At 37.1% G+C, this 18,070-nt stretch overlaps 1 protein-coding gene across 4 annotated transcripts in view; it reads left to right on the top strand.

Annotated features, from left to right (window-relative positions):
- The window catches only part of LOC150100307 (uncharacterized), a 495,437-nt gene that overhangs the window by 136,008 nt on the left and 341,359 nt on the right, over nucleotides 1-18,070 (top strand). For all 4 annotated transcript variants that reach the window (XM_090402566.1, XM_090402565.1, XM_090402567.1 and 1 more), the window contains exon 8: nucleotides 3,525-3,686. In XM_090402566.1, the coding sequence (XP_090258692.1) occupies nucleotides 3,525-3,686 (162 nt within the window). The remainder of the gene's footprint in view (nucleotides 1-3,524; nucleotides 3,687-18,070) is intronic.

Below are 18,070 nucleotides of genomic sequence, written 5' to 3'. Positions count from 1 at the left end.
CCTCCAAAAGTTGCTCTGCTTTTATTCATTTTTAAACTTTTTATTTATTTTTACAGTCCTCTTTTCAATATGAAATTTAATTTTATCTAGCTTAAAACTAAATGGCAATCAATTTCAAATTCTCTGTATACTCTGATTCCATGAACCAGAGAAAAACATTGCTTTCAACAATAGCATAGTCAGTGAAACTTTAATTTCTTGCATCTTTTCTCCATGCAAATTTGTGCACATTTTTATGTTGGAACATAGTGTTAGTAATAACTAGTCCATGTCCTGAACAGAAATCTAACACAGACTTACCATTATTATTAGCTTTTCTCCAAAATTTCCCCAAATATTTCTATATGTCTGGTAATCATTTCCTACTCTGCTGTTTAGATCTCCAACAAGGACCAACTTTTCCTATTTGTGTCAGCTGCCTTTTCTAATGCCTTGAAAAATTCTCCACTTCTTATTAGAACCTTCTGTGGGACTTTAGGCACAAATAAGTCTCATTTTTCCAGTTGCCTGTTCTTATATTTGCCCACATCATTCTACTTGATATGACCTGCCATTCAAGGAGATTCTCATATTTAGTGTTAAATACTATAGCTACTCCTTCTTTTCTGTGATTGTTATGTCCTCAATATAACATCTGCATTTGTTGCTTAGAAAGATCTCGCCTTTTTTTTATCTTCTTTGTGATAAGTACAACTCTAGCACTTATCCAATTCTTCAGCCAGTTTCATTTCTTTTCTGTTGATGCTTCATATGTTGATGGTGCCAATCTTGAATTCTCTGCGGATGTTGAGTTGAGATTTGTTCCAGTAGCTCATTTTTTGCTCTTCATCCTGATTTCTTGACAAAAACATTTTTTTGGGGGGGGCTAGTTTAATTGGGTATTTCCCTGGCTGGCATGAAATTCTATTACACTGCACCATCATTTTATATTATTGTGTAAGCCAATAAGAATACAATTTGATTGGCTAAATCCTAAATCGGTACCCAGTTCTTGTTCGTTCAGTATTCAGGTATATCTACCAGGGTGCACCACTATAAGGTGAGAAGTAGATATAAGGTCACAAGCTGTGGCTGGTTCTCTGCATTTCTTAAATGGTTATGTAAGGTCTCTTTTCCATGATCCAGGGTTAACCTTTTTGCACCTCTTATAGTAGATATATGTAAAAGATAAGATATATAAAAATTATGAGATATAGCTTTATTTTTCTTTTTTTTTTTTTTTTAAATCAGTTCCACATACATAAGAGATCACAGAACCTATTAGTTCAGTATGCATAAAGGAAGTAGGAGTTAAGAGAGAATGAGGCAATTGTATTTTAATAGTTGTAGATTGTAATCCTTTGGAAAAACTTGGTGCAAAAGGCTGTTCCAGATAACAGAAGCAGTTTGAATTAAAGAGGAGGAAGAAAAGGAGAAAGTTATGGTGGTTTCAGTTGGAATGCTAATAGATGTTGAGCAGATGATGCTCATGTTATGCTTATGCTACTTTGCTGAAGTGATAGTTGACTGCATCAACCTTTTCTCTTTGGTGTATTGAATTATTTTTGTGTAATTTTCCTATTTTATTGTTCATTTGCTGCATTTTTTGTATGTAGGCATGGAATTATTCATATTTATATAGTTTTGTTTCTATAGAGTTGAGCATATAATTCTGAGAATTGTATATAATTTGTTTTTTTTTATGCATTTATTCTATTTTATAATCCGTGCAGTTAGCCTAGTGGCTGTGCATTTCGCAACCATTTGCCTGAGGAAGGAGTGTCCTAGATTCGATTCCTGTTGGTGACGTGAGGAGCTGAAGGATCTTCCTTAGCCATAGCCAAGTTAGCCGGTCTTGGGCATGGACAGTAGGGTTTTTCACCCAGTTTATTCTGGGGTTTTTCATCCTGCAAAGCAGGCAAACCTGCCTTAAGAACTCAACACTACAGGACATAGGATACACTAGGGCATAGGGCTTGACCACCTTATCCTGTGAACAGTTTGAGGTCTGATGATTAATAAATCCTCGACACCGCAAGGTAACACAGAGTAAAAGGAAGATGAGCTGAAATTCTATTTTACTTGTATGTGACCTTGTTTGCACTGAAAATATTCAAGAAATTGAGTGGAAATCTTTGCTCTAAATTAAGAAAAAAAGTCATGCAAATATTCCATTTATGTAACTTGTAATATATCTTTACCTTATGTCTAATGAATGATATGATACAGGACAGAAGTGGAATCTGAAGTGAACTTATCCAGTTGTTTTTAAGGCTTATTAATAATTGTGGTGGGGCAATAGACATTTTAGAATATATGACAGAAGATGACTCAAATGTTTTAGTAGCAGCAATGCTGTTATTAAGCTGCTAATTATTCACATAATCTAATGTTTCTGAACTATCCAATTTATAAGTCAGAATTCACATTCCCTCATTGTAAATAAATTGACTTAAACATTCTGTCTGAAGAAAGATGTGTTATTCCTTATATTTTGCTGTTATATCATAATGATCTGCTAAGCATTGTTTGATAGGATTGATTCTTCTCATGATGTTGATGTTTCATATGAATTATTCAGGACTGAGCACCAGGCTGGGGGGGGGGGTGCATATTACCCAAATAGTGTTACATTCCCCCAACATATGAGCTGGACTTCCATCAGACACACAGTGGAGTGTATAGTAATGTGTTATCTTGTAAAGGCTCTGGACATCTCTAGTTATCTTTCACACCTACTCCTTGGTCAAAAGGGAAGAGGTGAGGAGGATATGAGGAGAAAACCAGGAATTCTGCAGTCAAAACATAGTTTTACCCACCTCAGTCCTCCATATAATCAAGGTGATTGTGTTTCAATCGTTAATAAATATAATCTCAAATCTTGAAGGTCTACTTGATAATTCCATTGAGAATGTCCTTTTGTTACAGGAATGCTCACCGTTGTGCTTCATTCCTCTGTCATTTATATTTTTACAGGAGCTTTTATAGCTCAGTTGGTATCAACAGTGCCTTTTGGTTCGAATCTTGTCTAGGATAAGAACCTTTATCAGGGCTTTACAAGTGAAGGCGAGTTAGTCTTATACAGAGGTAGCAGGGTTTTTCCTTTGGGAAAGATGGGTTTTTCATCCTGCAAAACATGACCGGAAGGACGCACAATTTATAGACATAGCAGACAATCTGGATAGGATTGAGTGCCTTATCATAAGCAGTAATCAGGTTTATAAGATGACAGGCTACTTGGCTGTGACATGTTGTTGAGCCTAACATGAAAAGGAAGATGGGATCGGATATTTTTATAATGCTTTTTATATAGTAATTTTATATATTTACTTTACTATTCCTTACTTCCAACTAATCTGTTTTGCTTACTCAAACTATGTATGTTGTATTTCTCTTTCATCTTTAAATTTGGCATTTGGTTCTGCCATTGCTTTCTAAGTTTTTAAATGAATAAAATATTGAAAATGCAAAAACAGAAGTGCAATGTACTGCTTTTTTTTAATATTTCATATACAATAGAAAAATTCTTACATTTTCTTCTTTAGGCTATTTTTAAGAGATCTGATTTCGAAACATCACTTCGTCAGTTCTGCCTAAAACATGGGTATCAAATTGCAGTATTGATGGGGGTTCACATAAGTGATAAAGTGAAAACAATACATAGGCAGTTAGCAGTATTTTCTCCTATTCCTGCACTTCAGCAGCAGGTGAGTTTTTATAATTATTTATAGTATTCTGCATCTATATATTATTATTGTTGTTGTTATGCGAATCCTCCATGAAGTCCAAAGAGTCATTGCAGTAGATCCAAACTATCTGCACAATCTATGATACCTCTCCTTTGAATCCATTAACAGACAGATTGCTCACAACCAACTTTCAGCGTATTCCATTCATTCACCACTCTCCAAGCAAAAAATGTAGTCCTCGCACCCCCTATTAACCACATTTTTACTCAACTTCTAGGAATGGCCTCGTGTTCTTTCCTCTCTAGCCAAGTGCTGAAACATTTCCCCTGCATCAATCCTATAAAACCCTTTAAGTAATTTCAATATTTATATTATATTCCCTCTTCTTTGCCTATCAACCAGTTTCTAAAATCCACACACCCTCAATATATTCTCATAGGGCACATTCCACAGACCATTCACCATCTTGGTCACTTGCTTCTGAATCCTATCCACTACTTCCTTATCCCCAAGAAACCCAGGAGACTAGATCTAAGCACAGTAATCTAGATGTAGAGATAAAGAGGAATAAAAACTTTCTTATCTCTACTTGTTGGTGTGTTCTTTGATAAAAAGTGATCATATAAGCAACCTTAGCAATATGGCCTCTAAACTTCAAATCTCTGTTTACCACCACCCCCTAAATCTCTACACCTTAATCTCTTTCCTGGAACACAGTTCTATCAATGTGGCACACAGCATATAATTGATTTATCCCAAAGTGCATAACTTTCCATTTCTCCACATTAAACTGACACCCATTATCTTTTGCCCATACTGACAGCCTATTTAAACCATCCTGCCTATCCACATCACCTTGATTAATTATTACTTTTGCCCAATTTTGCATCATCATCAGCAAACAATTAAATATTTCCTCTCAGGCTATTTCTTATATTATTTAAGGACAAATTAAACAGTAGTGGTACTGACATGGAACCTTGTGGCACACCACTAGTCACCTGTTTTTGCCTTAATTCTGCCCCTCCATATACCACATTTTGATATCTGTCCAGCAGCTACCCTCTTATCCACTTAACCAGTGTTATATCCATCCCCATTTGTTCTCATTTGCATAAGCGTTCCATGTGGTATTCTGTGAAATTCCATTGCAAAATCCAGCAGAATCATTCTATTTCCATTTCCTTTATCCAATTTAGCTGTCACTCTATTATAAAAAGTTAATAAATTACTAAGACATGACCTATGATTCATAAAGCTATTTGTTCCTCATACAGTATCATATTCTTATCCAACCATTCTTGAATATTCTTTTTTGCCAATTATTCCAGTACTTTTATCCCCACTCCTGAGATACTGATTAGTCTATAATTTGCTATTGCAGTCTTAAAACCACCCTTATGCACTGGAACTATTTTGCCCTCTTTCCACTCCCTTGGAACTCTGCTAGAGATGAGACCTAAAGAACCTAGTCAAAGGCATTGCCAGTTCCCTTGCACATTTGTGTAAAATGCAAGCTGATATGTTATCTAATCCCACAGATGTATTTTCATATGGGAACCTCCATTTCATCTACCTCTGTTCCCACATCAGTCACTGTCACAGTAATAACCTCACTTATCTGTTTCTGTCACCTTGTCACCATTAATACTCATTAAGGTTATTCTTCCATAATCATTCTTCCTCTTACTTGCCATGTAAAAGAACTCTTTGGGATGTCCTTTGGCCTGCTTCGCTAGCTTCTCGTAATCTGATTTTACCCTCCTTACCATGCTTGTCACCTTTTTCTGCCTCTTATACTGTTCATGAGCTTGCTGATTATCTTTCTCCTTTTATATCCTCCACAGCATTTTCTTTTTCTGCAGCTCATGTTTAATGATTCTACTCATCCATCTAGCTCCTGCCTGATTAACCCTCCTGATCTTTGGTATACAATTTAATATTGCTTCTAGATACTTAACTTAGCTCCCTTTCCCTATTAAAATCTTTCCATTGCAGTGTTTTATGCCATGGCACAGCTTCAATCTTCCTCCTAAGCTTGTCATAATCGCCTTGTCATTCCACACATACCCCTTCTTGACAGAATATTCATGTTTTATAAATTCCCAGGTCAAGACCACATGGTTACTTTCCTCAATCAGAGGATGTGGCCAGACCTTGGTTATGGATAGCTCTTCTGATCTTATGATGAGGTCCGATACTCTTGCACCTGATTCCTCCTCCATCACATGCTGCCTAAAGTAATTATCTCTCAGTAGATGTATAAATCCGCGCAGTTAGCCTAGTGGCTGTGTGCTTCGCAACCATATGCCTGGGGAAGGAGTGTCCTAGGTTCGATTCCCGTCAGTTACTTGAGGAGCTGAAGGATCTTCCTCAGCGATAGCCAAGTTAGTCGCTCTTGAATATGGACAGTAGGGTCCCCCCCCAGTTTATTGTGGGGGTTTCATCTCACAAAGCAGGAAATCCGGCCTTGAGAATTCAACACTACAGACATAGGATGCACCGACCACCTTATCCTGTGAACGGTTTGAGGTCCAATGATTAATAAAATCCTCGACACCACAAGGGAAAAGAGGGTAAAAGGAAGATGAAGATGTATAAATTCCATTTCCTTCCTACCATGTGATCTTTCTTCCTTTCAATCTATATCTATAATTGAATTCCTACATAATAATTACTCAACCTGCACTCGTACTAATTTGCTGATGCATCTTCCCGATCATTAATCATCAGGAAAATGCATCGACAAATTAATGATCAGGAAGACATATCAGAGGAAGATGCACCTGATCTATAGCAGCAACCAACCATATATTTTGTCCTATTGGTCTTGATCTCACATCAGACTGTTTCATATTAACAGCCCATCTCCCACTTATCTCCTGTTCTTTTAGATTGCAATTCATCTATCATCTGCAGTACCCCTCTATCTTGTTTTCTCTGTCTTCCCTGAAAATACTAAACTTTTCACTCTATCCCTGTAGCTACATTTGCTGTTAGCCAAGTCTCACTAATACTAATGTCTGACTTTTGGTGAGGTTGAACTAACTAATGCCAAAAACTCCTCCCTCTTGTTCTCAGTACTTTGGCATTAGTATATAGAAACACTAGCATCCCATTAGGCCTCCAACTACCTTTATTGCCTCAACTGAGCACCCTGTTCAATAGTTTTACTTGAGAGACTAGATTCTGCACTTGTTGGTTATTCTTGCACTCACTCACCTCATGTGCCTTCATGCACTCACCTGCATCCACTCTTATTGCTTAAGTTTTCCTGAATTTGAACTTCAGCATGCTTGATGGACAAAGATCTCTCTCTAGATACCTAACACCAAAACCATTTAGGTGCAGTCCATCAGCATTATACAAATCTTTCTTTCCATCCAACCATCCATAGGTCCACAGATCCTACATCATTCCTTATGCACAACCTGTGTATTGATTTGTTTGCAATAAGTGCTGTCCTCTTCCTTAGTTTGCCTCTATCATAGCCTGGCAGGAGACTTACAATCTTTTCCTCCTCGCTTGTCATTTTTGCTTTGTCTAACAACTCCTTTACATCTTCTCTCACATCATTCATGCCAACCAATACAGTTAGTTTTTTTTTTTTTGGCTTGCCTTTTTTGCATCCAAATGGCATGACTAATATCATTAATTTTTGAACCAGGAAAACACGATTTTGTTGTGTGTTCATTATGTAATCCTCCGATTATAGACTCTGCGTACATACTTTTCTCCTTATCTTGCTCGTTCACATGATCTTACCTTGGACTGTTTGCTTCTTTCTCTTCTCAATCCTGTTAATCTCTTGTGATTTCTGCTGTGTGTGTTATGGAGAACTCATCCCCGAGAGGTTTGTAAATCTGTAGTACACTAGTAGTATAGATTTGCAAAATTTATAAAATTTGAACAATTCACTTCTAATATTAATTTTTAAAAAGGGCAATAAGGAAACTACAGACCTATAAGCCTACTCTCTACCATATATAAAGTTTTCACAAAAATTATAAATAATAGAATAAAATCTAAACTAGAGGAAATGCAATCCTGTGAACAAGCTGGATTTAGGAAGACTTACAATACTTTGGATCATATTCACACATTAAGACAGCTCATTGAAAAATCAATTGAATACAATAAACCCTTATGTCTGGGTTTATTGTATTCAATTATTTTCATAGTCTATAAACCCTATTATAGACTATGAAAAAGCATTTGATTCAGTTAAAACATCTGCAACACTAAAAGCACTTGAAACCCAGGGGACTGAGAAACCATATATTGAAACACTAAAACATATTTACAATAATGCAACGTCTGTAATTAAATTATATAAAAAAAGTGAAAAGTTCCCAATACAAAAAAAAGGCATCTGGCAAGGCGACACCATATCTCCCAAATTATTTACAGCTGCACTAGAGGAAGTCTTTAGAAGCCTTGATTGGGAAACAAAAGGAATAAACATAAATGGAGAAAGGCTGCATCATCTGAAATTTGCAGATGATATTGTCCTGATAGCAGATAATCTTGAAGATCTGGAAGAAAGGCTCAGTCAGCTAAATGAAGCCTCCAGAGAAATTGGATTAAAAATAAATAGAGAAAAAAACAAAAATAACGATGAATAAATACATAAACCATAGAACTATCAAAGTTGAAAACCATGAAATAGAACAAGTTACTTCATATGTATATTTGGGCCAATTGTTATCCTTTGAGGAGTGCCAAAGAAAAGAGATTGAACGAAGAATTCACCTTGGATGGATGGCTTATGGGAAAATGAGACACATATTCAGAAGTGACATCCCTATGAATCTAAAAAGGAAAGCTTTCGACCAGTGCATACTTCCTGTCCTAATATATGGAGGAGAAGCCATAAACAAAAAGCTGAGAACAACACAACATCGCATGGAAAGAAGTATGCTAAAAATAACATTAACAGATAGGAAGACAAATATCTGGATAAGATCTCAAACAGGTGTCATGGATATTGTAAAATACATTAAACAGGCTAAGTGGAGATGGGCTGATAATATTGCCAGATGCACTGATGGGAGATGGACTAGAAAAACAACAGAGTGGAGACCAATGGATGGAGCAAGAAAAAGAGGAAGAATGAGAAGAAGGTGGAGAGATGAACTGGAACAAATTGCACGAGTGAGATGGATGGGAGAAGCAGAAAACCGAGTGATCTGGAAAATCATGGGACAGACCTTCGTCCAGCAGTGGACAGAACCAGAAGGTTGAAGAAGAAGCGTACACTAGTAGTGTGAATGGACAATAAGTAACTTATTTACATTTAATTTGAAAAGCTGTGGATTGTATTTCTTTAGAAACACATGATGGCAGACTGTCTCAGAGGGTAGCAGTGGAAGGGATAAATGAAGAGGTGGAGAAATTTGTTCTGTGGATTTGGAGCTAAACTGTGACAGGATGTTGGTTAGCTGTTGCATGTGTTTTGAGGGATTTCAAGAGGATGGGGTAATTATTATGCCAATTCTGATGAACAGCAGCCATAGAAGATGCAGGCTGTGCAAACTGTGAACTCCTATGCAAAAGTGAGTGGAGTTTATTGGTGAGAAACAGGTCGCCAACCTATCTAACTGCTCTTTTCTGTATATAATCAAGTATTTTCAGGAAACTTTTAGGAGCATCACCCTAGTATGTGAAAGCAGTATTCAATGGTCAGGTGGATTTTTGGTTTGTATAGGATTAAGAGCTGTTTGGAGTTGAAGTAATGCCTTGAGTGAAAGAGAAAGCTTAATTATTTGAATGCAGAGGAGGAGGCAACATTTATGATATGTTTGTGCCAAGAGAGATTTGAGGTTAGAATTATTCTCAGAATGTGAATCTCATCTTGAATAGAGATTTAAGTATTGTCAATGGGAAAGATTAAAAGAACAGAGTTCTTTTTTGTGGAAAGTAATGAAAAATATAATGGAAAATATTTTGCTGGCATTGAAGTTGATAATGTTATCCAAACCCCACTGGCGAATGTTTTGACAATTGGAATTTAAGGTAGCAGAGGTTAGAGTTGTGGAGTTTGTGGTGATTTGTACTTTGCAAGGTGTGTCAAATGAAAAGGAGTGCAATATGCTGTCAATCAGCAAAACTGTGCACTGGATTTGCAGTCAGCTTCAGCAGATCATTTATGCATAGAAGTTCCCATAAGGCAAGATACCAGAGCCTTGTGGGACTCCAGCATTAGTTATATAGAGAGAAAATAAGGAGCCATCCATCATCATTCAAAGTGAGCATCTGGACAGAAAGCTGGCTACCCAACTGCAGAAGTCAGGGTAGATTGAATGATGAGAGTTTTCCTAATAGGCTGTTGTGCCAAACTCAGTCAAAAGCTTTGGAGATATCAAGAGCAACCACTTGAAATTTGGCAGACCTTTCCAAGATGTTTGTCTAGAGATGGATGATGTAGGTTAGTAAAACTCCTGTTGATCAACAGTGATGGAATCCTTACTGTCATTCATTTATTAGAGGAGAGTTTTCTAGGTAGTGTAGGAGTTGGTCATTGATGATTCTTTGCATTACTCTTGAAAGAATTGAGATGTGAGAAATTGGATGGTAGTTTGAAGGTGAGATTTGTCACCCTTAGGAATAGGTTGTAATATGGGCTAGTTTCCAGACTACATGAGGTGAAATGCAGCATTGAGTGATGAGTGTTCTGAATGGTTAGGGGAAGGGGTATTTACCATGATCAGCTGTGCAAGAATTGGAGAAGTTGGAAGCCAGGAGGTTGGCTTTTTCTATAGGTGATGATGCAGTGGGAGTAGTGTTGGGCAGAAGTTATGGCAAGTAACTTTAGTCAGAGCTGAGGGCTGCTGTTTGGGAAAGATGCAAGTTTCTTGCTTTTAGCTCTCTCAAAGTCAGTTTTGATGTGGTGATAATTTTCTTGCAGCTATGCCAGACTTTGGTGTGGTCTGTATAAGAAGATTGAATTTTTCAATGTAAGCCAGTTACGATATCCTTGACTCTTCTTTTGTACAGCCTTGGCACACTTGTGGGAGAACCAAGGCTTAGACAGGGGATGAGAATTTAGGTTAGTGCCAAATAAATGTTTCCATGCCATTGAGTATTATTTCGGTGATTCTTTCTGCATGTAAGTTTGGTTCAGGTGACCAGAAACAATAATTTGACCAAGGAAATGAGGAGTGTAAGTTGCAAAGATTGTCTCACACTTAGTTTTCTGATAATGCTATACAATGTATAGATACAAGTGTTGCTCCATGTGGAAAGAGATCTGCACTACATTGTGATCTGAGCTGTCTAGAGGGCAAATGATGAAGATGGCCAAAGTGTTTGGGGAATGGTTGGGATTGTCTTATTTTATTGGGCATATGGACAATTTGTGTGAGATCATTTATTATTATTATCAACAGACCTCCATGGAGTCAAGAGACTCACTGTAAGAGGTCCCACTCTCATATGCACAGATCACTCACCATACCTTGACTTAAATGCACTCACTGTCCCTGCACTCACCACACTCTCAAGCAATATGCATTCACCTACCATTCTAAATTCAAAAAATCTACTCCTCACCCCCTTGTTCATACCCACCTTATACAGCTTCAAGGGATGTCTTCTCATTCTCCCCATCTCCAGATATTCTATGAAAAATCTTATCCATTCTAATCTGGTAATTACCTCTTACCAACTTATGTCTCAATCATGTCTTCCCTCTTCTTTCTATCCACTAGGCTCTGTAATTTGCATTCTCTGAGTCTGTCCTCAGATTTCACATTCAAGAGACCAGAAACCAACTTAGTCAATAATCTCTGTACCCTCTCCAACATCTCATCGTCCTTTTCAAAACCTGGTGGCCAAATCTGTGCACAGTAATCCATATGTGGCCTGATCATTCTTCTAAATTGGAATCAAAACATCCTTACTTCTTTCCATCAGTGTTTTCCGCATTATTCCCATAATCTGCTATGTCATCCTCACAGTTTTAGCAAAATGTCCCAGTTCACTGTTCACCACAACCCCCAAATCCTTCTCCTCCAAAATATCCCCACAATCCTATACTCTGCATTCCATCTTCGCTTCCCAAATTTTGAAACCTTACACTTGGTAACATTAAACTGATGTCCCCACTCCCTTGCGTATTCAGGCAGTCTATTTAGATCCTCTTACAATCTGCAACATCTGATCTACTTCTCATTGCTCTCCCCAACTTTGCAGACATATCACTATTTAAGCCCTTTCCAATGGAGTTTGCATACAAATTAAACAACGGCCTCAAAATAGAACCCCTGGGGCACACCGCTAGTGACTTTCTTCTTCTGGGATATCACTCCCCTCTAAGCAACCTCTTGATACCTATCGAGATGGTGCAGAGTGTTTTAAGAGTCAAAGCTGTGCGAAAGGAATGCGGAGAACCAACCAGGGCTTCTGACCTAATGTCCAATCCTCACTTCTTGTGGTGCACCCTGTTGGGTATACTCCTGGATACTGAACGGACAAGGATGCACTGGCAATTTGGGAATTAGCTGACCAAATTGTATTCTTATTGGCTTAAACCAAAATACAAAATGATGGTACAACATGACAAAATTTCATGCCGGCTGGGGTGTCGCCCAGTTAAACAATCCTCCATTGTTTTCGCCAGGGAACCAGGGTGAACAGCGAAAAGTCAGCTACTGGAACAAATCTGAAAACACACCCCAACTCAACATCACCAGAGTTAAAGATCGATAATATCAACATAAGAAGCCTGAATGGCAAAGAAATGGAGCTAGCTGAAGAATTAGAAACAGATCGACATAATAGGAGTGACTGAAACAAAAAATGGTGAGATCTGTCTGATCAATAAATACCGAATGTTATATTATCAGTCTGAGCAATATGTACAAAATGTTATCAGGCAATGACAATCAAGGAAAAGGAGTAGCCATAGCATTCAACACTAAATACGAGGCTAATCTTATTGAATTGCAGGCAGTCTCAAGTAGAGTGATGTGGGCAAATATCAGAATGGGGAACTGGACAATGAGACATATTTGTGCTATGGTCTCACAGAAGATTCTGCTAAGGTAGAAGTGGAGGAATTTTTTTCAGGCCTTAGAGAAAGCAACTGACACAGTGAAAAAGGAAAAGTTGGTCCTTGTTGGGGATCTAAATAGCAGAGTAGGAAATGATTGTCAGACATACAAAAATATTTTTGGGAAAATTTGGAGAAAAGAGCAAAGCTAATAATAATGGCAAATATCTGTTGGATTTCTGCTCAGACATGGACTGGTTATTACTAACACCATGTTCCAACATAAAAATGTGCACAAATTCACATGGAGAGAAGAGGCAAGGAATAAGAAACGTCTCATTGACTATGTTATTGTTGATAGTGATGTTTTCTCCCTGGTGCAGGACACCAGAGTGTACAGAGGATTTGAAATTGGAAGTGATCACCATTTAGTCTTGAGGAGAATAAAATTAAATTTCATATTGAAAAGAAGAACATGTAAGAAAGTTTTAAAGTGAATGAAAGTTGAGCAACATCTCAGATGCGAACTGTAGACTAAAATACACAAAGATTAATGAAAAAAAAATGAAAGAGTTTGAGAACAGGAACCAAACCTTGGAGATTCAATGGCAAGCCTTGAAAAAAAAACCCTGATTGATTCAGCCAGAGAGGCATGTGGTGAAGTGGTGTGTAGGACAGAGGAATTTGTTTCTTACATTTGTTTCTGTATTCTTAGAGAATACAGAGACAAATGTAAGAAAGCGAAACACTGTGTAAAACTATCTAAACAAAAGTCATCGGAGAACTTTGACAAGAACATAGAAAATAAATATCAAGAGGGTGGTAAAGTATTCTGGAAGTTGTTGAAGAAGCATTTAAAATGCAGGAAAGTGTTCTATAAAAAGAGTTAGATATAATAAAGGTGACATGAAAAAGGGAGAAAAAGATAACTTTGAAGTATGGAGCAATTACTTCGAAAAATTGCTAAATGAAACAAGCAGTGAAAGTACAGTGGTAAAAAAACACTCAACTGGCATATGGTCAGGAATACATATCCATACTTGAAGTAGAAAAACTCATGAAAGGCTTGAAATGTGGAAAGGCAGCAGAAGCAGATGATATTCAACCAGAAATGCTGAAGTATGGTGTTATAAAAGTCTTAGTGGCTGCACTGCATAGTTCAGAAAGCCTAGACAGAGGGACGAATTCCCGCTGATTGGAGTAGAGCTCTTATAGTACCCATATATAAAAAGGGGTATAAAACCGAATGTGAGAATTACAGAAGTATTTCCCTACTGAGTGTTCATGGTAAGATTTATGCAAGTATACTTGAGAAACGGTTGAGAAGGATTGTGGAAGGGCAGCTTTGTGAAGAACAAGCTGGATTCAGGCCAAATAGAGGCTGTCAGGATCAGATCTTCACTTTACGACATATAGTTGAGAAATCATGGGAATATAACAGAGATCTGTATTAAGTTTTGTAGATCTAGAAAAGCATATGACAAAGTGCCAAGAGAGAAGCTATTCAATACGCTACAGTTATGGTGTCAGTGGGGCATTATATCAAGCAATACTTAGTCTTTATTTGAGTTGTAAGTCAGCAATTAGAATTGAAGGAAGTACAGGAAGATTGTTTAATGTTAAATCTGGTGTGAGACAAGGATGTACATTATCCCCTCTGTTATTCATGATCTATATGGATCACATTATGAAGGAAAGTGGTATTAAACCTGATATCAAAATTGGAGATGTCAGCTCTTTGCTTTATACGGACGATGTTATACCTCTAAATAAATCCGCTACAAGTCTGCAAGATTCCCTGACCAAATTAAATAACTGTGGTAATAGATATGGTATGAAGGTCAGCAATAAAAAGACAAAGACAATTAAAATAAACAGAATCGTTGAAAATGTCAACTGCGTTGTGAATGGAGAGCCTGTGGAAGAAGTAAAACATTTCCGTTACTTAGGCACGATTTTTAGTGAAGATGGTAATTTAAATATGGAGATACACAACAGAATCAACAAAGCTGGTGTGGTAGGAAGTCAATTGAATAAATTCATATGGAATAAAAAAGAAATTAGTCGGAACACTAAATTAGCTGTATACAAGACAGTGTTCAAACCAGTTTTAACTTATGGATCTGAGAGTTGGGTCAGAAGTAAAACACTTGACCAAAGACTAGAGACCGCAGATATGAGAGTCCTGAGAAAGATTAGAGACGTGAACACATGGCATCAATGGCAATATAGATTAAAAACGAGGATATTAGGAAAGAACTTGACATTGTCAGCATCCAGGAATGTGTCAGCAGAGCTAATCTCAGGTGGTATGGTGACTTAAACAGAATGGGCAAGGAAAGATTAGCAAAACAAGTGTTCTCTGCCAGGTTGGCAGGAAAACGACGCGGAGTAAGACCAAGATATAGGTGGATTGATATGGTACAAAAGTGCCTTAGACGATAGAAATATAAGATCTGATAAAGTTGGAGTCTTGACAAATAACAGACTGATTTGGAGGAGAATTGTTAATAGGAAGTTAGTAATGATGTAAATTTTTCATGTAGTACTATCATATTCTGTACACCCCTTGAGGGTACATGGCAGAATTTGATGATGCTGATGATTCCTATCAGACAGCCAATCTCCAATCCAATGCACTAATCTACTATCCAACCCCATTTGTTCTGTTTTAATTACTAGTTTGTCATGTGATAATCTCTCAAAAGCTTTTGTAAAATCTAAATATAGTACTGTACAAGGGTGGTCTGAAAAGTTCTCAGCCTAACAACGAAAAAACAAATTTATAATTTCAAAATTATTTTTATTTTTCAACATAATCTTCCTTAAAACTAATACATTTTTTCCAGAGATGCTCCAGCACCATTATCCTGTCCCTCAGTAAGATCTGCAAAATACCCTTCTACAGTTGCAATCACCTCTTGATTTGAATGAAAAACACTGACCAATGAGGAAGAGTTTTAGTTTGGGATGAGACAGAAGTCAGGGGGAGCTAAATCTGGGGAATAGGGTAGATGTTCCAACAAATCATAGTGCAGATCCCTAATTTTCCCATTGCCAAAACACCTTTGTGGGCAGGTGCATTGTCCTGATGAAAGATGATTTTTTTTCTTCTGCAAACTGGGTCTTTTCTCACGAATTTTTTTATTTAATCTGGTTAAAAGATCGGAATAATATTCCCCAGTTATTGTTTTACCCTTTTCAAGATAATTAATAAACAAAATGCCTTTAGTATCCCAAAACACCAATGCCATGACCTTTCCTGCTGATGGAATTGACTTTGTCTTCTTTGGTGCTGAGCAACTTGCTTCTGTCCACTGTTTTGACTACTGTTTGGGTTCTGGCTTGTAATGGTGAATCGAAGTCTAATCCATAATAATAAATCAATGCACAAATCAGTTTTATTCTTGTTAAAATGCTCCAAGCACTGTTCAGAGATTTTCATGCGAGTGCATTTTTGATTTGCTGTGAGCAAGCATGGCACCCATCTTGCGTGAAGCTTTTTCATTTGCAATTCTTCCTGCAAAATATATCCTACATATTCTTTTGAAATGCCTATAGTCTCAGCAATTAAACTCACTTTGACTTGCCGGTCATCCAGTACCATATTATGCACTTGATCAATGATTACTGGTGTTGTTACGCCTTTTGGACCTCCTTCATGTGGATCATCTTGAAGGCTGGTATGGCCACATTTAAATTTGGCAGCTTATTTCTTAATTGTCGAAAACGAATGAGAAGAGTGCCCATAAACCTTTATTAACTTCGAATGAATTTCTTTTGGCTTTAAACCTTCGTTTACAATGGATTTTATAACCACACGATACTCAATTTTATCCATTTCAAGGGATACAGACAACACTTTTGCTTCAGACAGCTGTATGAAACAAACTGCTTAATAGAATGACTTGCAATTTCACATGGATGCTTTTGACAGATGTAGCAACTTAGAAAAAAAAAATGTTGCAGATAGTGTTTCCGTCTATGGTCGAAGCTGAGAACTTTCCAGACTACCCTTGTATATAGATAGTTCAAAATCAGAGCCTCTTGTGTGGTTTGCATCTGTCTTTCTGGATGCATAATATTTTACAAGATTCCACCAGAATGTACCAGCTGTACTGTTGAACTCCATGCAATAGAACTTGCATTAAATTACATAGCATTTGAACTGCTACCAGAGGTGCAGTATTTATCGTAATTTAACCTGTCTTCAGGCACTTAGGAGTCTGGTATGCTAACATCATCTGCTGCTCTACTGGATCCGTTTGCTCTGTTACATAAGGAAGCTCCATCTGAAAATATACCTATGTCACATCCTAAGCAACATTACATTATCTCTTATTCTCGAAAATACCATCATCTGTCTATCCCCTACATGGATTATAGGTAGATTATAAGGCAAAAATTGATAACCTAGAGGCAGGCAGACATAGAATAGAAAGAATTACACAAGCTGTACCAGATTAAGGTTGAAATTAAACTGGGGCAGTTTTGTCTGTGCACAGGGTTCAGAAGAAAGTTTTTCTTGCTCAGTTCTGTATAGGCCATAGTCATACACACATTCCTTCCTTTTGAAGGCAGTGAAATGCCTTGTGTGGGGTACCATTGTTCTCTATCTTAATACATATTTTAAACAACTGTCCACATTATATTAATAACATGGTCATTATTTTATTGCTCTTAGTAATCTACCTAAACCTTATACTTAAACACACTTTATGCAACATATTATGTATGCCTACTGTTTTTATATTTTTAAAGGAAATTAATCTTTATACAAGTATATAACTTAGAACTATATAATGTGTATTTTTCAATTTTATTTTTGTACATCAGTTATATCCAAAACTTAGGCAGGATTTTTACTGATGATGGTAAATTAAATATGGAAATAGACAACAGAATCAACAAAGCTGGTATGGTAGGCAGTCAATTGAATAAATTCATATGGAATAAGAGAGAAATTAGTCGGAACACTAAATTAGCTGTATATATACAAGACAGTGTTCAAACCAATTTTAACTTATGAATCTGAGAGCTGGGTCAGAAGTAAAACACTTGACCAAAGTCTGTGGTCTCTGAGAAAGATTAGAGGCATGAACAGATGGCATCAATGACAATATCATATTAAAAACGAGGATATTAGGAAAGAACTTGACATTGTCAGCATCCAGGAATGCATTGGCAGAGCTAATCTCAGGTGGTATGGTCACTTAAACAGAATGGGCGAGGAAAGATTAGCAAAACAAGTTTTCTCTGCCAGGTTGGCAGGAAAATGACCCAGAGGAAGACCAAAATATAGGTGGATGGATACAGTACAAAGTGCCTTAGACGATAGAAATATAAGATCAGATAATGTTGGAGTTTTGACAAGTAACAGACTGATTTCGAGGAAAATTGTAGATAGGAA

This window comes from Typopeltis vanoorti, chromosome 13 (assembly GCF_054136105.1).
Source record: "Typopeltis vanoorti isolate ZY-2024b chromosome 13, IOZ_Tvanoo_1.0, whole genome shotgun sequence".
Taxonomy (NCBI): Eukaryota; Metazoa; Arthropoda; class Arachnida; order Uropygi; family Thelyphonidae; genus Typopeltis; species Typopeltis vanoorti.
Note: the sequence above shows the minus strand (reverse complement) of the source record. Positions and strands in the feature narration are given on the sequence as shown.